Here is a 24,938-nt window from a genome sequence, read left to right on the forward strand (position 1 = left end):
AGAGAGAGAGAGGGGGGGAAGGGAGAGAGGGGAAGGGAGAGGGGGGAAGGGAGAGGGGAGAGAGAGGGGGGGGAGAGAGAGGGGAGAGAGAGAGAGAGGGGAGAGAGAGAGAGGGGAGAGAGAGAGAGGGGGGAAGGGAGAGGGGGGAAAGGGGGGAAGGGAGAGGGGGGAAAGGGGGGAAGGGAGAGGGGGGAAGAGAGAGGGGGGAAGAGAGAGGGGGGAAGAGAGAGGGGGGGAAGAGAGAGGGGGGAAGAGAGAGGGGGGAAGGGGGAGAGAGGGGGGAGAGAGAGGGGGGAAGAGAGAGGGGGGAAGGGGGAGAGAGGGGGGAGAGAGGGGGGAGAGAGAGAGGTGGAGAGAGAGGGTGGGGAGGAGAGAGAGGGGGTGGGGAGGAGAGAGAGGGGGGAGAGATACAGAGAGGGTATACAGAGAGAGGTATACAGGAAGGGTATACAGGGAGATATACAGAGAAGGGTATACAGGGAGATATACAGAGAGAGGTGGAGAGGTTACAGGGAGATATACAGAGAGAGGTGGAGAGGTATACAGGGAGATAGTACAGAGAGAGGTGGAGAGGTATACAGGGAGATATACAGAGAGGGGTATACAGGGAGATATACAGAGAGGGGTATACAGGGAGATATACAGAGAGGTGTATACAGGGAGATATACAGAGAGGTGTATACAGGGAGATATACAGAGAGTTGTATACAGGGAGATATACAGAGAGGTGTATACAGGGAGATATACAGAGAGGTGTATACAGGGAGATATACAGAGAGGTGTATACAGGGAGATATACAGAGAGGGGTATACAGGGAGATATACAGAGAGGGGTATACAGGGAGATATACAGAGAGGGGTATACAGGGAGATATACAGAGAGGAGTATACAGGGAGATATACAGAGAGAGGTGGAAAGGTATACAGGGAGATATACAGAGAGAGATGGAAAGGTATACAGGGAGATATACAGAGAGAGGTGGAAAGGTATACAGGGAGATACACAGAGAAGGGTATACAGGGATAAAGGAGCAGAGAAAATATAATATAAAAGAAGATGGATGGACAGAGAGAGGGAGGGAGAGACCTTCAGGGTAAAAACGTGTGCTCTGCTATGCTTGCAGCCTCCTATTCACTTCTATTCATTTCACGTTCCCCTCGATTTCCTGCTTCCTGGTCACATGTTTCCTGTGACATCACAAGGTTAATCTGCAGGAAGGGAACTAGCCGCTACCCTAATAGAAGACATTGTTGGAATTGGCAGCAGAGGAGGTAATCACATTGCATTAGAATTTATTTAGAAGGACACAAGGATCTCTACAAGGATGTCATGATGGAGAATCAGCCGCCCCTCACATCACCAGGTAAGAGGAGACTTTATTGTAAAGGAGAGAGCAGTACGGAGGGTCCACCTAGATCCCCCATCATCTGATAAACACATAGAAACAATGTATTCCGTGTTTTGTGTTTCCTATATGGATGCAGTAATTGGAATCCACCAGAGAGATGTCCCCATCCTCTGTATTTCCAGGATTCCACACAGGAAGATCACACCTCTCCTTACCATCATCAGGTAGGTGGGACTAAGCAATTAGAACTCAAATACGTTATAGAATTCTACTCTTTGAGATAAAAATCTTCTAGTTCATCTCTTGTTTCCTTTTATAAATCTATTCTATCATATTTGGGGTTTAGGAGTGAAGAACTGAAAGACGTCAAAGTTAAGGTTAAAGTGGAAAAAGAAGAGATGTTTGGGGATCAGCAGTCTATGGAGGAGAGGGGTCCTCCGGTATTCCCGGGATTCCACACAGGAAGATCACACAATCCATCATCAGGTAGATGAGACTGAGAAATTTCAACATAAAAATATTCTAAGCTATGAGATGATATTTTTCTATTACATCTCTTGCTCTATTTTTTATTGTTCTTTCTTTTTTGGGGTTTAGGGTGAGAGATTTCCCCCTCCTCTGTGTTCCTGGGATTCCATACAAGAGGATCACGCCATCACTCACCATGATCAGGTAGGTAGGACTAGCCATTTAGACCTAAATATATTTTGTAAGCCATGAAATTATGTTATTCTATGTAGTCTATGTATATTTTTTTAAATATACATTCCTTACCTCTGTGGGTCTGAAGCCCAGTCACATGTCATCGCAGGTCCTCTTCCTCCTTGTGTTCTTCCAACCTGGGGTGCATACTGTATGACGTGTCTTTTATATCTGCCTTGAGTTGATTTTAGTAGATGTTTTCGATTATGTTTGGTTTAGGGTGAAGAACGAATTAATATAAAAGCTGAGGTTAAAGAAAAAGTAGAGACATATGTGGGGGGTGATCAGCCATCCACGGAGGAGGTCGGGATGATTATAAAAAGTGAACAGGAGGACCTTTCTGTACCTAGCGACACAAGTAAGTAACAGACACTATGGAGAAAAGAGGTCAAAGTCTCATTTTACTTCTGAATTCAAGGATTACAGTTAATGGAAAATGTTAGATAATTAGCAGATCTTCACATCGTTCTGTAGGCAGGTGCTAAAAGGTTAAATATGTGTTTGTCTAATAAAGGGTTAATGTGTGGTGTGTGAAGGGTTAAAACTTGGTGCTGTGATTTGCCTTCCCCTGCCTGTGTTACTTCCTGCTTCTAAAGTGATATATGTAGGAGGTGACCAGTGAGGACCATGTAACAATGTGAACTGAACTGTGTAGTGGAGTTTCTCCTTAGCGGGACCCCGGGATGGGTTCTGAGGACCGGACTTTTGACGCCATTTACTGGGATGCAACTAAGCTGTAAAAAGTTAAGGAGAGCACAGCCAAATAGAGAGTGGAAATGCAATTGTGATTTTGTATATCGCATATATGTACTTCTATGGAACCTGTACAGAACTGTGAATATTACTTTATTCAGTAAAGAACTTATTGGTTAAGAGTAGTCATCTGTGTTACTTTGGAAGAGAAGATGCCTTATGCCCCGTACACACGGTCGGATTTTCCGTCGGAAAATGTGTGATAGGACCTTGTTATCGGAAATTCCGACCGTGTGTGGGCTCCATCACACATTTTCCATCGGAATTTCCGACACACAAAGTTTGAGAGCTTGCTATAAAATTTTCCGACAACAAAATCTGTTGTCGGAAATTCCGATCGTGTGTACACAAATCCGACGCACAAAGTGCCACGCATGCTCAGAGAATATATTAAGAGACAAAATCTATTGGCTACTGCCCCGTTTATAGTCCCGACGTGTGTGTTTTACGTCACCGCGTTAAGAACGATTGGATTTTCTGATAACTTTGTGTGACCGTGTGTATGCAAGACAAGTTTGAGCCAACATCCTTCGGAAAAAATCCTAGGATTTTGTTGTTGGAATGTCCAATCAATGTCCGACCGTGTGTACAGGGCATAAGTTTTTTGGGGAGAACTGAGGAACAAAATGTACAATTCAGCTAAGTCTTGATATCATGGAGTGAAGTGTGATAAGGAGGAGCAGCCAGTTCGGGGCAGAGAGAATGGTGGTGCTCTGGAGTTGGCACATCTGGAGTATTGATCTGCTCATAATTTCTCACTAAACACATGCTTCTTGTACTGTATGCTTCACATGACTGCATATTTTCCAGTGTCAGTTTGTAAGGCAGTGGATGGTGATGGTTCGTAAGGAAGAGGATGATGTTAGTAGGGCAGTGGATGGTGTCAATTAGCAGGGCAGAGGATGAGGTCAGTCAGTAGTGCAGTGATGTGTGTACAGGGGCTCACAGGAGAGAAGAAACTTTGCTCACATGTACAGATGGGAAGCGCCGAGTACACACTTTTCTTCTTTCTCCTGGCACGTGGATTCTGGCCAGCCGTCCTCTATCATCCATCCCATGTGATGCCACACACAAACGCCTGGGATGGACATGAGAGGGGGGCTGGCCGGAATTAGTGCAGCATACTGGGCTATTCCTTCCCTGCGCCACTACAATGTGTGAGGAGCAGTCCGGGGTCAGAAAAGCAGGATCACCAATCAACTGTCACCCTCCTGCGAATGACAGTTGTGATCAACGGGTTGCTGAACCTCGCTGTACAACATATGAAATGTCCATCACCGTTTCTCAATATAATGTCATGTTCCCAACAAATGAGGAGGAGATACTGTACACCATATGAAAGGTCCATCTCCATTCCTCAATATAACGTCATGTTCTCAATAAATGAGGAGGAGATACTGTACTCCATATGAAAGGTCCATCTCCATTCCTCAATATAACATCGTGTTCCCAACAAATGAGGAGGAGATACTGTACACCATATGAAAGGTCCATCCCCATTCCTCAATATAACGTCATGTTCCCAACAAATGAGGAGGAGATACTGTACACCATATGAAAGGTCCATCTCCATTCCTCAATATAACGTCATGTTCCCAACAAATGAGGAGATACTGTACACCATATGAAAGGTCCATCTCCATTCCTCTATATAACGTCATGTTCCCAACAAATGAGGAGGAGATGCTGTACACAGGGCTGGAGACAAGGGGTGGGCAGGAGGGGCGGCTGCCCTGGGTACCACAAGGAAGTTAGGGGGAGGAAGAATTTGGGGGGCAGCAGGGGATAAGAGTTGTTCAATAAGGGGAATATTAGGGAAGTGTGCCAGAAGTAGTGATTTGAGGGAATTTGTGTTGGGAGGGGGAATAAGATTTGTGCTAGGAGGGGGAATTTCAGGGGGTTTGTGCTAGAAAATTTAATACGGCAGGGGGAAGGGGATTTGTGCTAGGAGGAAAAGTTTCTTTTTAGGGGGATTGGTCCTAGCAGGGGTGATTAGAGGTGTTTGTGCTAGGAGGAGAAATTTGGGGGGGTTTGTGCTAAGATGGGGGATTGGGGAGAATTTGTGCTTGGAGGGGAGATTTAGAGTGAGAGGAGAGGATTTTTGGTCAGGGGCGAACTTTGAGGGGTAGAGGATTTGTACTGGGAGGGGGGTATGTTTTTTGTTTGTGGGGGGGGATTTATGCTGTGGGCATATGGGGAATGAGAGGATTTTTTTTTTAATTCTTTATTTTCACAGGAACAGTGTTACAGTTACACACAAAAACAGCTTACAACTAAGACAATAAGCCTCTATTATAAATCTTGCCCATCTCAAAAAGAGAAAAAATGTACTATTTCGGATACTGCTAGGCTATATTCTCTTTTACCACTTCAATACAGGGCACTTTTGCACCCTCCTGCCCAGGCCAATTTTCAGCTTTCATCGCTGTCACTGTTTAAATGACAATTGCGCGGTCATGCTACACTGTACCCAAACTAAATTTTTATCATTTTGTTCCTACAAATAGAGCTTTCTTTTGGTGATATTTGATCACCTCCTGTGGTTTTTATTTTTTGCTAAACAAATAAAAAAAGACAGAGAGTTTTGAAGAAAAAAAAAGTTTTTCTTTGTTTTTGTTATAAAATTTTGTAAATAAGTAAGTTTTCTCCTTTACTGATAAGCTGCACTGATGGGCACTGATAAGGCGGTACTGATGAGGTGCACTGATGGGCACTTATAGGTGGCACTGGTGGTCACTGCTGGGCACTGAAAGGCGGCACTGATGGCTGGCACTGATAGATTTAACTCATAGGCATTACTAGTCGCACTGGCAGCCATTTTTCATTGGCACTGATTGGCAGCTGCCTGGGCACTGATTGGTATTTCCCTGGTGGTCTAGGGTGGCATACCTGGTGGTCCAGTGTGGTGGCCATCCCTGGTGGTCCTGGGCAGGCATCCGAGGGGGGGCTACAACTGATAAACAATCAGCACAGACCCCCCTGTCAGGGGAGCAACCGATCGGCTCTCCTCTAGTCGCGTCTGTCAGACGCGAGTGAGGAAAAGCCGATCAACGGCTCTTCCTGTTTACATCGTGATCAGCCGTGATTGGACATGACATGTGGTAAAGAGTCTCTGTTAGAGCCTCTTTACCTAGATCGGAGTTGCAGTGTGTCAGACTGACACGCCGCAACAACGATCGCCGCGATGTGTGGCCCCCGGGGGCGCGCAGCGGCTTGATATCCTGATAATGTCATATGACATCCGGTCAGGATATAGCAACCACTTTGCCGACATCATTTTGCTATATGGCGGGCGGCAAATGGTTACATTATATAATAGTTCAACAAACTCTTATTATAAACAATCAAAAGCAACACAGTTTCTATTTTTCTTATATTTTCCCTAGCCAGGAAAAGCCATGGCTACCCTCAAAAAGTAAGAAAAAATAAAAGTAAAGAATAAATAAAAAGGCAAGAGAACAAACGAAAACAAAATAGAGAACGAGAGGAAAAAAAATCAATTTCTCTTCTCTCTCCTCCCCCCGAGCGAACCTGACTATTCTACCCTCCCTTTACCAATAAATTACCTCTAGCAAACAGGTCAGAGGGCCATTTACTGCTGAGCCGCTGGGAATATCTGTTCCCTATAACTGAAATAAGGAGTCCAGATTTTCTGATATTTCTTATCTTGGTCTTTCAATGTCATAGTAAGATTTTCCATTTTGTTGGATCTCCGTTATCCAGGCAAACCAGTGTAGTCTAGTTGGGGGGGGGGGGGTCTTACTCTTCCACAACGTCAGGATTCACGCCTTCGCTGTGGTAAGCAGATGTTTTAAAAGTGAATTTTTAGATTTTTTAATAGATAACGGAGTGTCATGCAATAGTAAAGCTGCCGGATTTTCTCCAAGTGACACTCCTGTAATTGTTTTAACACTTTCAGCTACCATTGTCCAGAACTCTTTCAGCCCTGGACATTCCCAAAAAATGTGTAACATAGTGCCCTCAGATTCCTGGCATGGCCAACAGATATTCGATACCTGAGGAAATATCCGATGTATTACTGCCGGTGTTCTGTACCATCTAGTAGGACTTTTATACCCTCCTTCTGCATACCTATTCGCCGATGACGCCTTGTGAGCCAACAGTAAAATCTTATCCTTCTGAGCCTGTGAGAATATAAACCCCCCATATCTCTTTCCCACGGTTGTAGGAAAGCATGTTTTTGTGGCTCTTCCAATCCAATCAGCGAGGCATAGAGATATGACAGCGAGTGTTTTAGCGATCCCCCCTTTAACCACTTAGGATTTACCCCTTCCTGACCAGGCCCTTTTTTGCAATATGGCACTGCGTCGCTTTAACTGACAACGTCCGACGTTGTACCCAAACAAAATTGACGTCCTTTTTTTCCCACAAATAGAGATTTCTTTTGGTGGTATTTGATCACCTCTGCAGTTTTTATTTTTTGCGCTATAAACAAAAAAGAGAAACAATTTTTGAAAAAAAAAGCAATATTTTTAAACTTTTTGCTATAATAAATATCCCCCAAAATATATATAAAAAATAATAATTTCACAGTTTAGGCCAATATGTATTCTTCTGCAAATTTTTTGTGAGACGAAAATCGCAATAGGCGTATATTGATTGGTTTGCGCAAAAGTTATCGCGTCTACAAAATAGGGGATAGATTTATGACATTTTTATTAATAGGTTTTTTTTATTAGTAATGGCGGCGATCTGCGATTTTTATCATGACTGCGACATTGCAGCGGACAGATCGGACACTTTTGACACTATTTTGGGACCATTGCCATTTATAAAGCGATCAGTGCTATAAAAATGCACTGATTACTGTGTATATGTCACTGACAGAGAAGGGGTTAAACACTAGGGGGCGATCAAGGGGTTAACTGTGTTCCGTCAGCATGTTCTAACTGTCGGGGGGATGAGCTCACTAGAACATGACAGAGATCGCTGCTCCCGATCACTGGGAGCAGTAGATCCCTGTCATGTTGCTAGGCAGAACAGGGAAATACCTTGTTTACTTGGGCATCTCCCCGTTCTGCCTCTCCGTGCCACGATCGCTGGCCACCGGTGGACATCGAGTCCGCGGGACCTGCTAGCCACGGATGACGCAGCGACATACGGGTGGATTGTTTGGCACACCCGTGCCACTTTGCCGACGTATATCGGCGCGAGCTGGTCGCCAAGTGGTTAAATATAATTGTTCAAACATAGAAGGTGCACGTATTACAGTAAGTGTTATTGGCAGCGATCGAAGAAAAGCACTAAGCTGTATCCGGCGAAGAAAGTCCAGATCTGAGGAAAAATTACATTCAAACTCTCTTCTTGTCATCAAGCGATCGCACGTTGAAAAATGTAAAAGCCTATCATAGTAGAGCATTAAAGCAAGGGTCTATCAGACCCGGCTGAAAGGCCAGTGTACTCAAAATTGGAATTAAAGGGCTTGGATATGGCAAAATAGTAGTAGTTTTAAAGATTTTTTTAGTAGTCCGCAAAGTGGTGCCCACCATTAGGTGCCCCTTCACGGTCTATGAGATAATTGTATCCAGAAGCCATACAAGCCCTTCCAAAGGTAGGGCAACCATTGCTTGTTCCGGGACTGACTGTACACCATATGAGAAGTCCATCTCCATTCCTCAATATAACGTCATGTTCCCAACAAATGGGGTGGAGATACTGTACACCATATGAAAGGTCCATCTCCATTCCTCAATATAATGTCATGTTCCCAACAAATGAGGAGTAGATACTGTACATCATATGAAAGGTCCATCTCCATTCCTCAATATAACGTCATGTTCCCATCAAATGAGGTGGAGATACTGTACACCATATGAAAGGTCCATCTACATTCCTCAATATAATGTCATGTTCCCAACAAATGAGGAGATACTGTATACCATATGAAAGGTCCATCTCCATTCCTCAATATAACATCATGTTCCCAACAAATGAGGAGGAGATACTGTACACCATATGAAAGGTCCATCTCCATTCCTCAAAAAAACTTAATTTTCTTGGCAAATGATGTGGCATCTCCATTACTCCCCATAGTCGTCACTAATAAACACATTTTACATAGTGTGTCATTGATGTTTTGGGTGTTTTATATCCTTTAATATTTTTTTTTTTTTTCATATTTTGTTGTTATAGTTGTACCCAGTTCCATGCCAAAGCTCTGTAAAAGTGTTGACTGTTAGAACAATGTGACTTTTTTTTCTTGCTGACTCAGGTTGGAGTCCATATATGATCTGCAAACTCTTCATAATTTAAAATCCAGGAAATCCAAAGTAGTAACAATCCACTAACGCATTTTGGCTAATGAAGCCTCAGTCATAGTTTTTTATTATTATAGAATTAGCAGATCATATATTGACTCGGTGTGAAGACTTTTCTGATTGATTTTGGAGGGAGAACAGGAGCCCAGCTGTGAGATCGGCATTTCCACTTATTCCACTGACTGGGAGGAGGAGCTAAAACTCCAGTTATTTCTCATCTACTGAGATTTATTATATATAATTTTTTTTTTTACTTCTTTCCATCAGATGGATGTGATGTCAGGAATTCCTCGGAGAGACATCTTCTATTATCTGCTGATTGTAAGTCAGAAGATAATGTCATCACACAGGATCCTCCAGGAGGAAATCCAAATACACAAAATATACATCACAGACCTTCCTGTCCGGAGACATCAATGGATCCCTCTGATCAGGGGGAATCTTCTCATCAATCACATACTATGATTGTAAATATCCATGTAAGATCTCACACTGCAGATCGATCAACAGATCCTTCTAATCCCGAGGAATCTTCCTCACCCCATGAAGGAGATCACCGAGGTGACAATCTATTCTCATGTTCAGAGTGCGGGAAATCTTTCACTCGGAAAGGAAAACTTATTCAACACCAGAGAGTTCACACAAGTGAACGTCCTTTCCCTTGTTCAGAGTGCGGCAAATGTTTTAAGCATAAACATAACTTAGTTAGACACCAGAGAATTCACACGGGTGACCATCTCTATTCATGTTCAGAATGTGGGAAATCTTTCACTGAGAAAGGACACCTTGTTAAACATCAGAGAATTCACACAGGTGAGCGTCCTTATTTATGTTCAGAGTGCGGGAAATCTTTCACTGAGAAAGGAGTTCTTGTTAAACATCAAAGAATTCACACAGGTGAGCATCCCTATGTATGTTCAGAGTGCGGGAAATCTTTCACTCATAAAGCAGAGCTTGTTCCTCATCAGAGAATTCACACGGGTGAGCGTCCTTATTCATGTTCAGAGTGCGGGAAATCTTTTACTTGCAAAGAAGGCCTTGTTAAACATTGGAGAATTCACACGGGTGAGCGTCCTTATTCATGTTCAGAGTGTGGGAAATCTTTCACTCAGAAAGGAGAGCTCGTTAAACATCAGAAAATTCACACGGGTGAGTTTGCTTATTCATGTTCAGAGTGTGGGAAATCTTTCACTCATAAAGAATACCTTGTTAAACATCAGAGAGTTCACACAGGTGAGCGTGCTTATTCATGTTCAGAGTGCGGGAAATCTTTCACTCAGAAAGAAGTCCTTGTTAAACATCAGAGAATTCACACAGGTGAGCGTCCTTATTCATGTTCAGAGTGCGGGAAATCTTTCACTGAGAAAACAGTCCTTGTTAGACATCAGAAAATTCACACAGGTGAGCGTCCTTATTCATGTTCAGAGTGTGGGAAATCTTTCACTCATAAATCAGATCTTGTTCTTCATCAGAGAATTCACACGGGTGAGCGTCCTTATTCATGTTCAGAGTGTGGGAAATCTTTCACTCATAAAGGACACCTCATGCGACATCAAAGAATTCACACGGGTGAGCGTCCTTACTCATGTTCAGAGTGCGGGAAAGCTTTCACTCTTAATGGAGACCTTGTTAAACATCTTAGAATTCACACAGATGAGCGTCCTTATTCATGTTCAGAGTGCGGGAAATCTTTCCATAATAAAGAAGGCCTTGTTAAACATCAGAGAATTCACACAGGTGAACATCCTTATTTTTGTTCAGAGTGTGGGAAATCTTTCACTAGGAAAGAAAACCTTGTGCGACACCAGAGGATACATATGGATGAGCTTCCTTAAAGCGCAGTTCCACCTATTTTCACAAGTTTCTCTGATCTCAATGCAGTTCTAAATCAATATTATTAAATTTTTTTTAAGTATTTCTCAATTCCTTTTTTTTTTAACCCGGAAGATTTGGCTGCTCAATGACCAGGCCATTTTTTGCGATACGGCACTGCGACGCATTAACTGACAATTGCGCAGTTGTGCGACGTTGTACCCAAACAAAATTGATGTGCTTTTTTCCCCACAAATAGAGCTTTCTTTTGGTGGTATTTGATCACCTCTGCGATTTTTATTTTTTGCGCTATAAACAAAAGAAGAGCGACAATTTTGAAAAAAACACAATCTTTTGCTTTTTGCTATAATAAATATCCCACATTTAAAAAAAAAAATAATTTTTCCTCAGTTTAGGCCAATATGTATTCTTCAGATGTTGGAGAATATAATGTGGATGGTGGAGGAGATCTGTCGGAGAATGTAGTGTGGATGGTGGAGGAGAGCTGTCGGAGAATGTAGTGTGGATGGTGGAGGAGAGCTGTCTGAGAATGTAGTGTGGATGGTGGAGGAGATCTGTCGGAGAATGTAGTGTGGATGGTGGAGGAGATCTGTCAGAGAATGTAGTGTGGATGGTGGAGGAGAGCTGTCGGAGAATGTAGTGTGGATGGTGGAGGAGAGATGTTGGAGAATGTAGTGTGGATGGTGGAGGAGATCGATCTGTCAGAGAATGTAGTGTGGATGGTGGAGGAGATCTGTCAGAGAATGTAGTGTGGATGGTGAGAGGAGAGCTGTCGGAGAATGTAGTGTGGATGGTGGAGGAGATCTGTCGGAGAATGTAGTGTGGATGGTGGAGGAGAGCTGTCGGAGAATGTAGCATGGATGGTGGAGGAGAGCTGTTGGAGAATGTAGCGTGGATGGTGGAGGAGAGCTGTCGGAGAATGTAGTGTGGATGGTGGAGGAGAGCTGTTGGAGAATGTAGTGTGGATGGTGGAAGAGCTGTCGGAGAATGTAGTGTGGATGGTGGAGGAGAGCTGTTGGAGAATGTAGTGTGGATGGTGGAGGAGAGCTGTCGGAGAATGTAGTGTGGATGGTAGAGAAGAGCTGTCGGAGAATGTAGTGTGGATGATGGAGGAGAGCTGTCGGAGAATGTAGTCTGGAGGAGATCTGTCGGAGAATGTAGTATGGATGGTGGAGGAGAGCCGTCAGAGAATGTAGTGTGTGTGGATGGTGGAGGAGAGCTGTCGGAGAATGTAGTGTGGATGGTGGAGGAGAGCTGTCAGAGAATGTAGTGTGGATGGTGGAGGAGAGATGTCGGAGAATGTAGTGTGGATGGTGAGAGGAGAGCTGTCGGAGAATGTAGTGTGGATGGTAGAGAAGAGCTGTCGGAGAATGTAGTGTGGATGATGGAGGAGAGCTGTCGGAGAATGTAGTGTGGATGATGGAGGAGAGCTGTCGGAGAATGTAGTGTGGATGGTGGAGGAGATCTGTCGGAGAATGTAGTGTGGATGGAGGAGGAGAGCTGTCGGAGAATGTAGAGCTGTCGGAGAATGGAGTGTGGATGGTAGGAGGAGAGCTGTCGGAGAATGTAGTGTGGATGGTGGGAGGAGAGCTGTCGGAGAATGTAGTGTGGATGGTGGAGGAGAGCTGTCAGAGAATAGAGTGTGGATGGTGGAGGAGAGCTGTCGGAGAATTGAGTGTGGATGGTGGAGGAGAGCTGTCGGAGAATGTAGTGTGGATGGAGGAGGAGAGCTGTCGGAGAATGGAGTGTGGATGGTGGAGGAGAGCTGTCGGAGAATGGAGTGTGGATGGTAGAAGGAGAGCTGTCGGAGAATGTAGTGTGGATGGTGGGAGGAGAGCTGTCGGAGAATGGAGTGTGGATGGTGGAGGAGAGCTGTCGGAGAATGTAGTGTGGATGGTAGGAGGAGAGCTGTCGGAGAATGTAGTGTGGATGGTGGGAGGAGAGCTGTCGGAGAATGTAGTGTGGATGGTGGAGGAGAGCTGTCGGAGAATAGAGTGTGGATGGTGGAGGAGAGCTGTCGGAGAATTGAGTGTGGATGGTGGAGGAGAGCTGTCGGAGAATGTAGTGTGGATGGAGGAGGAGAGCTGTCGGAGAATGGAGTGTGGATGGTGGAGGAGAGCTGTCGGAGAATGGAGTGTGGATGGTAGGAGGAGAGCTGTCGGAGAATGTAGTGTGGATGGTGGGAGGAGAGCTGTCGGAGAATGGAGTGTGGATGGTGGAGGAGAGCTGTCGGAGAATGCAGTGTGGATGGTGGAGGAGAGCTGTCGGAGAATGTAGTGTGGATGGAGGAGGAGAGCTGTCGGAGAATGTAGTGTGGAGGAGATCTGTTGGAGAATGTAGTGTGGATGGTGGAGGAGAGCTGTCAGAGAATGTAGTGTGTGTGGATGGTGGAGGAGAGCTGTCGGAGAATGTAGTGTGGATGGTGGAGGAGAGGTGTCGGAGAATGTAGTGTAGATGGTGGAGGAGAGCTGTCGGAGAATGTAGTGTGGATGGTGGAGGAGATCTTTCGGAGAATGTAGTGTGGATGGAGGAGGAGAGCTGTCGGAGAATGTAGAGCTGTCGGAGAATGTAGTGTGGATGGTGGAGGAGTTCTGTCGGAGAATGTAGTGTGGATGGAGGAGGAGAGCTGTCGGAGAATGTAGTGTGGATGGAGGAGGAGAGCTGTCGGAGAATGGAGTGTGAATGGTGGAGGAAAGCTGTCGGAGAATGGAGTGTGGATGGTAGGAGGAGAGCTGTCGGAGAATGTAGTGTGGATGGTGGGAAGAGAGCTGTCGGAGAATGTAGTGTGGATGGTGTAAGAGAGCTGTCGGATAATGGAGTGTGGATGGTGGAGGAGAGCTGTCGGAGAATGTAGTGTGGATGGTGGAGGAGAGCTGTCGGAGAATGTATTGTGGATGGAGGAGGAGAGCTGTCGGAGAATGTAGTGTGGAGGAGATCTGTTGGAGAATGTAGTGTGGATGGTGGAGGAGAGCTGTCGGAGAATTGAGTGTGGATGGTGGAGGAGAGATGTCGGTGAATGTAGTGTGGATGGAGGAGGAGAGCTGTCGGAGAATGTAGTGTGAATGGAGGAGGAGAGCTGTCGGAGAATGTAGTGTAGATGGCGGAGGAGAGCTGTCGGAGAATGTAGTGTGGATGGTGGAGGAGATCTGTCGGAGAATGTAGTATGGATGGAGGAGGAGAGCTGTCGGAGAATGTAGAGCTGTCGGAGAATGTAGTGTGGATGGAGGAGGAGAGCTGTCGGAGAATGTAGTGTGGATGGTGGAGGAGAGCTGTTGGAGAATGTAGTGTGGATGGTGGAGGAGAGCTGTCGGAGAATGTAGTGTGGATCATGGGGGGGAGCTGTCAGAGAATGTAGTGTGGATGGTGAGAGAGAGCTGCGAGAAATCACAGTATTGATGGGTAAGGTGAAGCTTCTGTGGAACATATTGGGGGTCATTTACTATAGCGCTGTGATGCTAATTAGTGCTAAAATGGTATTCACTATAGCGCTGGTGAGAAAATACACCCAAAATCGAATTTACCATAGTTCCCTGAAACCAAATAGCGCCCAAACCCTTACTCTGCTAAAACCTGGAGAATTTCACATGAAAATATTGTTTAGAGCAAAATATAATTGCCTAAATAGTACTGAAATATGCGGTATATTATTTAAAGATAATCTGCTTTTAAACTGTGTGAAAAAGTGATTTCTACACTGAAATATCTTTAAAAGTCTGAGAAGAGATACATTTCCCGTTCTTGTACAACTAGGTGCCAGCACAACTGAGCATGCTCAGACCTGCAAATAGCTCTCATTTTAGCTCCAGCGTCTTTTTTACAAGGCGCTATAGTAAATACTGTTGTGCTTTTTAAGGACAGGTTTCCCGCACAGTAATTATTATTGAGTAATTTTTAACGAGGATATTTTTAAGATACAAAATCAATCTATATGACACAGTCTATGCATATGAAACTTATTCACGGAGACATGTGATCATACGAAATAGTTACATTTATTGGTTGACGAAAAAACAGATATCTACATGAAATTAAAATACAGATTGCGTTACATGAACGTCTTGAAAATCAACAAAAACACTTGCAAAATGGGCGTACAGTCCCTTTGATATAATACCACCATGATAACTTCTCGGTAGAATCAATAACCTTGTGAAATTGACAATGAAACAGAACGTCTGTATTTCACACATCCAACTGTTACTAAACTGCAGGTAAATAAGTGGTTAACAATGTGAAATAAATTAGGCGTTTGTTTTGTCAATAAACGTGGCAACTATGCAAAAAGAGAAATATAATGAAAACTTGAATCTTTAGAGAAAAATCTACAAGGCGGTTATTGATTCAGGAGAACAATTATCAATAGTATAATATTCAATACATCGATATTTGAGAGAACATACAAGATAAAATCAACATGACATAATTACCCACTCCAAGATGGCTACTAGTCTGGATTGCTGGTTACCAGAGTTTCTAAGATGGCTGCCGTTACTTTCAAAATGGATACTCTTAAAGAGGAATTACTTCTTGCGACCTCCGAGTTCCAAGTATCAGGTGTTGAGGAATCTTCATGGATGTTAAAATATGTATTCATGCGTTCCGTCTGGGAGTATGGGCATCTCCCAGTGTCCCCCTCACACAATGAGACCATAAAACTTATACTAAATTCTGCCCAAAAGGTGTGGCTTCTTTTCTATTGGTTAAGAAAAAAAAACGTAATAATTAACCTTTCCAGGAAATTTAGTGAGTTCAAATAATATCACCTTCAATCACCTGGTGTCTCACATGTGTTTTGAGTTTATCTTTTTAAGTTAATATGTTCTATCTTCATGTGTATAATGGTGAGAAGAGTATATATCTTTAAATATTCTGGTAATCGGTCTAATATAAAATACACTCAGTACAATCTTGATTAATCACTATTACATAAACTGGTTATCTATATATGTATCTCTATAAATGTATATCTATAAAAACTGGTCTATCTATGAAAGACACATGTTGTTATATATATTAATCAATACTACATAAAAATGATTATCTATATGGATACCTGTATAATTCCGGTATATCCACTGAATATTTGTTTATCTAAACATAGACAACAGTCTTATATAGTTATAATCATAATTATATGTTTTTCATAATAATAATTAGTTTCTTAAAACACTTCTACTTATAAAATTACACTTTCATATATATTTTCTTTATACCAAAGTTGTTGGGTCCGCAGACACTAAAATTATAATCGTCTCTGTGACCTACATTATCATACATTATTTAAAATGACTTATAATAACCAGGTAGGTACTTTTAAAATATTTTTTTGACTGGCACAAAATTCACCTCTTTCTAACATGTGTTGAGATGGACGTTGAACATTCCCATTGGATGTTTAGAGATGACTTAGTTTGTCTAAACAGTTCCTAAAATTCATACAATAGGTTTTGTTGGCCAAGGTGTTAGCTATTTAAACAGTTCCTCACTCGAACACAAAAGGTTTAGGCCAGGTGAGGTCATTTCTATGTGATAACAGTCTGTATATCACCTTGTTTCCTATGGCTGTATGGGTAGTTTTTGTTTATCCACTAAAACCATGTAAATATCTCCTTGTTTTGTGACGAGAGCTACCATTGTTCCATCGAGTTTCTGTCTCAAAGCAGGCTTGTAAAACTTTAAGAGATGGTTGATGCATTAAGCTTTGTAAAGCGTATGAGTTCACCTATTTTGCAGTAAATGGTTCCAAGAGGGGAACAGTTCAATTATTGCAAAATCACAGTTCATCTACTTTTTGAGGCCTAAGCAACTCTCATATTTCTGCCAGTAAATATAAAATGGATTTTTTCATAAATCCACAACAATACGAAAATGAGCGCTGAGTTAAAGAGCATTTTTTGGAAGTGAAAATCGGTGCTATTATAGTCCAATGCAAGTTTTAGCTATTGATTCTAATGAAACAATTGTAACCTTCACAAATAAATCCTTTTAATGTTAAGATGAATTGTATCTTTCTCTAAAAATAAATTTTCTTTTACAAAATTGTTGCTTCTGCTTCAAATATTTTGTTTTTAAGAATGCTAGAATGTGGAATGTTTTGATAAAATATATTTTTCTCTGTCACTTTCACTTGTTACTCTCCATCTCACAACAATCTTTACCCAAACTCACAATACCATTGCTGATGCAAATGTAAAATAAGTCACAATTTTTTTTGCTCTTTATTATATCCAAATAATCATAATTTGAGCCCAAAAAATGTGATATATGTACCAACATCAGAAATCAAAATGTAATTTCCAAAAATTTGAGGGTAATATCACTATTCTACACTCGCCCACAAAGAACCACCAAATTTCACAGAATAAATCAAGAAGAATAACTCTGGGGTAATGTAATTCCATCACCTGTATGTCCAAAGAAATGCAGCATTTATGTGTAGAAGGTTTTCATATGTGGCAGCTCTGTGGCTTAGAGGTTAGAACTTCTGCTTGGTATCCCTGAGCGTCTGGGTTAGAATCCCAAACATGCCACTTCATGTAGAGAACTTGTCTCATCTCCCAGGTCCTAAAACTATGTCTAAATGTAGTATTTATATGTAGAAGGGTTCCGCCACCATTGTAAATCCAGATACACTATCTAGTCAAAAGTATTGTGACACCTGCCTTTACACACACATGAACTTTAATGGCAGCCCAGTCTTAGTCCGTAGGGTTACAATTTGATTTGGCCCACCCTTTGCAGCTAGAACAGCTCCTGGGAAGGTTAGGAAGGCTGTCTACAAGGTTTAGTTTGTCTATGGGAATGTTTGACCATTGTTCCAGAAGTGCATTTGTGAGGCCAGGCACTGATGTTGGATGAGAAGGCATGGCTCGCAGTCTCTGCTCTAATCAGCCAAAAGGTGTTCTATCGGGTTGAGGTCAGGACTCTGTGCAGCCAGTCAAGTTCCACTCCAAACTCACTCATCCATGTCTTTATGGAACCTGACTGGCCTGGACAGAGTCCTGACCTGAAAACAACAGAACACCTTGGGGATGAATTAGAGTGGAGACTGCAAGCCAGGCCTTCTCGTCCAACATCAGCGCCTGACCTCACAAATGCACTTGAAGAATGGTCAAACATTCCCATAGACACACTCCTAAACCTTGTGGACAGCCTTCCCAGAAGAGTTGAAGCTGTTATAGCTGCAAAGGGGGGGCCAAATTAATTTTGAACCCTACGGACTAAGACTGGGATGCCATTACAGTTCATGTGCGTTTAAAGGCAGGCGTCCCAATACTTAGGCCAATATATTGTATATTGCTTGTGACACTGAACATGGCTATGGACTTAGGGCTGGTTCACACCACAGAGATGCAGAGAACATGTGTGAGGCTGCCTGCTGGCTAAGAGGGTAGCAATTCTGTCTAGCAGCACTGGGGTTGCTGGTTCAATTCCTCAACATGCTAATGCTTGTGTTGAAGTTTATATGTTCTCCCTTTTGTGGGTTTTTCACCACAATCCAAAGACATGCTGGCATTTTATTTGTCTCCTGTCAAAATAGTCTCTAATGTAATAAAGTTAGTTTTGGACTTTAGATTGGAAGCTCATTGCAGCCAGGGACTGATGTTAATGTAGTCATGCCCAGGGACTTGGACATTTAAAATTGTAAGGTTTACACTGCACAAGTACACTGCTTAGAAAACTGTTGCTTTGTTTATGTGCATGCAAATGACTTTGATCTTTGGCCTGTAGTTGGAGATTTGATGCACACAGCCAAGGGCTTACACAGTTGCAAATAGTATTATGTGTTCCTGCCCATCAGGTGTAGGGATGAGCCGAACACCCCCCGGTTCGGGTTCGCACTAGAACCTGCGAACGGACCGAAAATTCGCACAAACGTTAGAACCCCATTGACGTCTATGGGACTCGAACGTTCAAAATCAAAAGTGCTCATTTTAAAGGCTAATTTGCATGGTATTGTCCTAAAAAGGGTTTGGGGACCCGCGTCCTGCCCCAGGGGACATGTATCAATGCAAAAAAACTTTTAAAAACTGACGTTTTTTCGGGAGCAGTGATTTTAATGATGCTTAAAGTTAAAAAAAAAAGTGAAATATTCCTTTAAATATCGTACCTGGGGGGTGTCTATAGTATGCCTGTAAAGTGGCGCGTGTTTCCCGTGCTTAGAACAGTCCCTGCACAAAATGTCATTTTTAAAGGAAAAAAAGTCATTTAAAACTGCTTGCGGCTTTAATGTATTGTCGGGTCCTGGCAATATGGATGAAAATCAGTGAGACAAACAGCATGGGTACCCCCCAGTCCATTACCAGGCCCTTTGGGTCTTGTATGGATATTAAGGGGAACCCCGCACCTAAATTAAAAAAAGGAAAGGCGTGGGGCCACCAGGCCCTATATACTCTGAACAGCAGTATACAGGCGGTGCAAACAAGACAGGGACTGTAGGTTTTTTGTTAAGTAGAATCTGTAATTTTGAACTGGTACATTTTTAACGTGTTTAGCTCCAGCCAAAAAATCTATTTTAAGCTTTTTGGAAAACATAGGGAAGGGTTATCACCCCTGTGACTTTTGTTTTGCTGTCTGTGCTCCTCTTCAGAAGATTTCACCTCATTTTTTGTCCCAATGACAAAAGTTTTTTGAAAATTTGGGTTTTTTTGTGAAACAAGGATTGGTGATAAAGCATCAGTGGAAAGGAGAAACGCTTTTCCCATATTAACTCTTACAGGAGAGAATTTCCCTTCCTAGGGGTAGATTTCATCTCACTTCCTGTTGTCTCCTTCCGTTTGAAAGTAGGAGTCGTTTGTAAGTTGATGTTTGAAAGTAGGGGCCTGCCCTATATACTCAGCAGAAATTTGGGCCTTAGGTGTTGTTGTGGCCACAACACTGTAAGCCCTCACAGGGCCCTGCTGTGAAATATTAGATCAAGAATTGTAATTACATGTCCCTGTTGAACAGGGGCTGAAAAATTGGGCCTTTGGCACTGGTGGTGGCGCCCAGAACCAAAAATGTTCTTACAAGCTATCAGCGTGATCATTGAGGAGGAAGAGGATAATTACTCAGGATAGTCACTCAGCATCAGCATAGGCAGTCTTTGAAGGGATCTGAGATTTCAAAAAAAATTATTCGGTTACATCAACATCAGGTGCTTGGTAGCTGGTGGTGATCCAAGACTAATTCATTTTTATGAAGGTCAGTCGATCGACCGAGTCGGTGGACAGACGCACCCTGTGATCGGTTACAAAGCCTCCAGCAGCACTGAATGTGCGTTCCGAAAGAACGCTGGATGCAGGACAGGCCAGTAGCTCAATTGCATACTGTGCAAGCTCTGGCCAGTGATCCATCCTCAAGACCCAGTAACCCAGAGGATTTTCGGTGGGAAAGGTGTCCAAGTCAGATCTTGCCCCTAGGTATTCCTGCACCGTGTAAAACAGACGCTGGCGATGGTTGCTGGAACCGATCATACCTTGGGCCTACGGACCAAAAAATTGTCTGAACGCATCGGTCAGACGGTCACCTTCTCCACCGCTCCTTCTTTGACTGACCGAAGCCTCAGCAACACGTTGTCCAGAAACAGGAGTTTGTAACCTCCCAGTCTCTGGGAACGCGTTGCACAGACCTTTCTGCAAGGCCTCCCGAAGATGTTTCATCCTCTGCTTCCTCTGCGATGGCAAGATAAGGTCCACAACCTGACCCTTGTAATGTGGATCAAGGAGGGTTGCCAGCCAGTATTGGTCCTTCTCCTTGATACCACGAATATGAGGATCCTTACGCAGGCTTTGCAGGATCAGGGAGGCCATGCAGCGTAGGTTTGCTGAGGCATTCGGTCCGGAGTCCTCTGGGTCACTAAGGACGACATGGTCCGCAGCCACCTCCTCCTAGCCACGTACAAGTCCATGTGTTTCTTGGGACTGATCCCTTAAAGACTGCTGCTGATGCTGAGTGCCAGGCTCCACCTCCATACTGACACAATCCTCCTCCTCCTCGTCCTCTTCCTGTGTGATCGGTGGGCACGCAGGAACACTGTCTGGATAAAGGGGGCCTTGAGAGCTAAGGAAGTCCTCCTCTTCCTGCCTCTGTTCTGCCTCAAGTGCCCTGTCCATTATTCCACACAGCGTGTGCTCCAACAGGTGGACAAGGGGGACAGTGTCACTGATGCATGCACTGTCACTGCTCACCATCCTCGTGGCCTCCTCAAATGGTGACAGGACAGTGCATGCATCCCTGATCATGGCCCACTGGCCATGCGCGGTGAAACTTAGGTAACGTCCCTGTCCATGCCTGCTGGACCATGAGTCAGCGGTAATATGCACCTTACCGCTGACCGCCCTGTCCAGCGAGGCCAAGACATTGCCTTCCACGTGCCGAAGGAGAGCCGGAATCGCCTTCCGTGAGAAAAAGTGGCGTTTGGGTACCTGCCACTGAGGAACCGCACATTCCACAAACTCACGGAAGGGGACAGAGTCTACCAACTGAAAAGGCAGCAGTTGAAGTGCTAGCAATTTTGCCAAGCTATCATTCAACCGCTGGGCATGTGGATGGCTGGGAGCGAACCTCTTTCAGCGGTGCAGCAGCTGGGGCAGGGAAGTTTGCCTGGTACAATCTGACGTCGGTGTACCGAAAGCAGATTGCCCACAAGTACTTGGCTGTGACACACCTAATTCTACACCTTCATTCCTCTCAGTGCAGGTCTCAGAGAGGACTAAAGGTTTAGTGGGGTTGGAGATCTCAGCTGATGAGGAGCAAGGAGAGGTCCTCTTTGTTCTTTGGTGTGGGTCTTTGAAATACGCTTGCCAACGAACTGCATGGCAGGTCAACATATGTCTGGTCAAGCATGTGGTGCCCAAGCGGGAGATGTTTTAGCCACGCGAGATATGCTTGAGACATATGTTACAAATAGCAGCGGTGCGATCTGATGCACTCGTCTCAAAAAAGGCCCACACCAAAGAACTGAATAACGCACAGAGACTGCAGCGCCCTACACATGCGGAACTTTGGGGTGTGATGCAGTCAGTGTGCTGCCCTTAGGCTGGCCCCTGGAGGGCATCCTGCCTCGTTGGTGATGTGCCGCCTCCTCCTCCTCCTCCTCTCTCCTATCAGGCACCCACGTTGAGTCAGTGACCTTATCATCCCCTCCCTCCTCATCACTGGAGCAAACCTGGCAGTATGCTGCAGCAGGGGGAGCATGACTGCCAGATTGCTGTCCTTCTTGGGCACCCCCTCTTTCCATGCTTACGTTACTACCTTCATCTAGCTCAGTATCATCATCAGAGCCTTTCAACTCTGGGCATCCTCCTGAGCATGTACCCAACACTGTGGTCAAACAGTTTGAGGGACTCCTCAGGAGGACATGGTGGGGCTAGGGAAGAAGTCACTGATGACATTGAGCCGAGGGAAGAGGCCACTGCTTTGCCAGACAAAGTACCCTGAGCATGGGTGAGAGAGGATGAGGACGGCTTGGTCATCCACTCGACCAAGTCTTCTGCATGTTGCGGCTCAACACGGCCAGCTGCCGAAAAAAAGGCCAAGCGTGTCCCACGGCCACGTGCTGATGAGGATGCACCGTCTCCACGACCAGCACTGTTGCCTCTAGACACAGAGCCTGCTTGCCCTCTTTTATTGGCTTGTGACTGTCTGCCTCTCCTTGTTGGCCTTCCAGACATACTAATGGCCTGTAGCTGCACTAAGCTGGGATATATATATGTACTGATACTGCAGCTAGCAAAATCAACTGCCTGCCTGTAGTATGAGAACACCACCAACCTTCTACAGTTGGCTTTAGCTGAACACTGTGCAGAGCTCGCACTACACTAACTTGTAGCTTGCCTGCGGTAGTGATAGGATCAGGAAAACACCACCAACGTTCTACAGGTAGCTTTAGCTGAACACTGTGCAGAGCTCGCCAAAAAATAACTTGTAGCTTATTTAGTTGCCTGCGGTAGTGATAGGATCAGGAAAACACCACCAACCTTCTACACGTAGCTTTAGCTGAACGCTGTGCAGAGCTCGCAAAAAAATAACTTGTAGGTTTAGCTGAACACTGTGAGGAGGACGCACTACACTAACTTGTAGCTTTAGCTGAACACTGTGCAGAGGTCTCACTACACTAACTTGTAGGTTTAGCTGAACACTGTGCAGAGGTCGCATTACACTAACTTGTAGCTTTAGCTGAACACTGTGAGCAGGATGCACTACACTAACTTGTAGCTTTAGCTGAACACTGTGCAGAGGTCTCACTACACTAACTTGTAGTTTTAGCTGAACACTGTGAGCAGGACGTACTACACTAACTTGTAGCTTTAGCTGAACACTGTGCAGAGGTCTCACTACACTAACTTGTAGTTTTAGCTGAACACCGTGAGGAGGACGCACTACACTAACTTGTAGCTTTAGCTGAACACTGTGCAGAGGTCTCACTACACTAACTTGTAGTTTTAGATGAACACTGTGAGCAGGACGCACTACACTAACTTGTAGCTTTAGCTGAACACTGTGAGCAGGACGCACTACACTAACTTGTAGCTTTAGCTGAACACTGTGCAGAGGTCTCACTACACTAACTTGTAGTTTTAGCTGAACACTGTGAGCAGGACGCACTACACTAACTTGTAGCTTTAGCTGAACACTGTGCAGAGGTCTCACTACACTAACTTGTAGTTTTAGCTGAACACTGTGAGCAGGACGCACTACACTAACTTGTAGCTTTAGCTGAACACTGTGCAGAGGTCTCACTACACTAACTTGTCATTTTAGCTGAACACTGTGAGCAGGACGCACTACACTAACTTGTAGCTTTAGCTGAACACTGTGCAGAGGTCTCACTACACTAACTTGTAGTTTTAGCTGAACACTGTGAGGAGGACACACTACACTAACTTTTAGCTTTAGCTGAACACTGTGCAGAGGTCTCACTACACTAACTTGTAGTTTTAGATGAACACTGTGAGCAGGACGCACTACACTAACTTGTAGCTTTAGCTGAACACTGTGAGCAGGACGCACTACACAAACTTGTAGCTTTAGCTGAACACTGTGCAGAGGTCTCACTACACTAACTTGTAGTTTTAGCTGAACACTGTGAGCAGGACGTACTACACTAACTTGTAGCTTTAGCTGAACACTGTGCAGAGGTCTCACTACACTAACTTGTAGTTTTAGCTGAACACTGTGAGCAGGACGCACTACACTAACTTGTAGCTTTAGCTGAACACTGTGCAGAGGTCTCACTACACTAACTTGTCGTTTTAGCTGAACACTGTGAGCAGGACGCACTACACTAACTTGTAGCTTTAGCTGAACACTGTGCACAGGTCTCACTACACTAACTTGTAGTTTTAGCTGAACACTGTGAGGAGGACACACTACACTAACTTGTAGCTTTAGCTGAACACTGTGCAGAGGTCTCACTACACTAACTTGTAGTTTTAGCTGAACACTGTGAGCAGGACGCACTACACTAACTTGTAGCTTTAGCTGAACACTGTGCAGAGGTCTCACTACACTAACTTGTAGTTTTAGCTGAACTCTGTGAGCAGGACGCACTACACTAACTTGTAGCTTTAGCTGAACACTGTGCAGAGGTCACACTACACTAACTTGTAGTTTTAGCTGAACACTGTGAGGAGGACGCACTACACTAACTTGTAGCTTTAGCTGAACACTGTGCAGAGGTCTCACTACACTAACTTGTAGTTTTAGATGAACTCTGTGAGCAGGACGCACTACACTAACTTGTAGCTTTAGCTGAACACTGTGCAGAGGTCTCACTACACTAACTTGTAGTTTTAGCTGAACACTGTGAGCAGGAAGCACTACACTAACTTGTAGCTTTAGCTGAACACTGTGAGCAGGACGCACTACACTAACTTGTAGCTTTAGCTGAACACTGTGCAGAGGTCTCACTACACTAACTTGAGTTTTAGCTGAACACTGTGAGCAGGACGCACTACAATAACTTGTTGCTTTAGCTGAACACTGTGCAGAGGTCTCACTACACTAACTTGTAGTTTTAGCTGAACACTGTGAGCAGGAC

The 24,938-nt window shown here is 44.2% G+C and overlaps 1 protein-coding gene across 1 annotated transcript in view; it reads left to right on the top strand.

Annotated features, from left to right (window-relative positions):
• Nucleotides 1-1,695: 1,695 nt before the first annotated feature.
• LOC141106873 (uncharacterized) overlaps nucleotides 1,696-24,938 on the top strand; it is a 124,298-nt gene continuing 101,055 nt past the window's right edge. Inside the window, 4 exon segments of the mRNA XM_073597801.1 lie at nucleotides 1,696-1,835; nucleotides 1,947-2,021; nucleotides 2,271-2,409; nucleotides 9,350-10,942. Of these exon segments, the coding sequence (XP_073453902.1) occupies nucleotides 2,361-2,409; nucleotides 9,350-10,942 (1,642 nt within the window). The 5' untranslated portion in view covers nucleotides 1,696-1,835; nucleotides 1,947-2,021; nucleotides 2,271-2,360.

Source organism: Aquarana catesbeiana, linkage group LG08 (assembly GCF_042186555.1).
Source record: "Aquarana catesbeiana isolate 2022-GZ linkage group LG08, ASM4218655v1, whole genome shotgun sequence".
Lineage (NCBI taxonomy): Eukaryota > Metazoa > Chordata > Amphibia > Anura > Ranidae > Aquarana > Aquarana catesbeiana.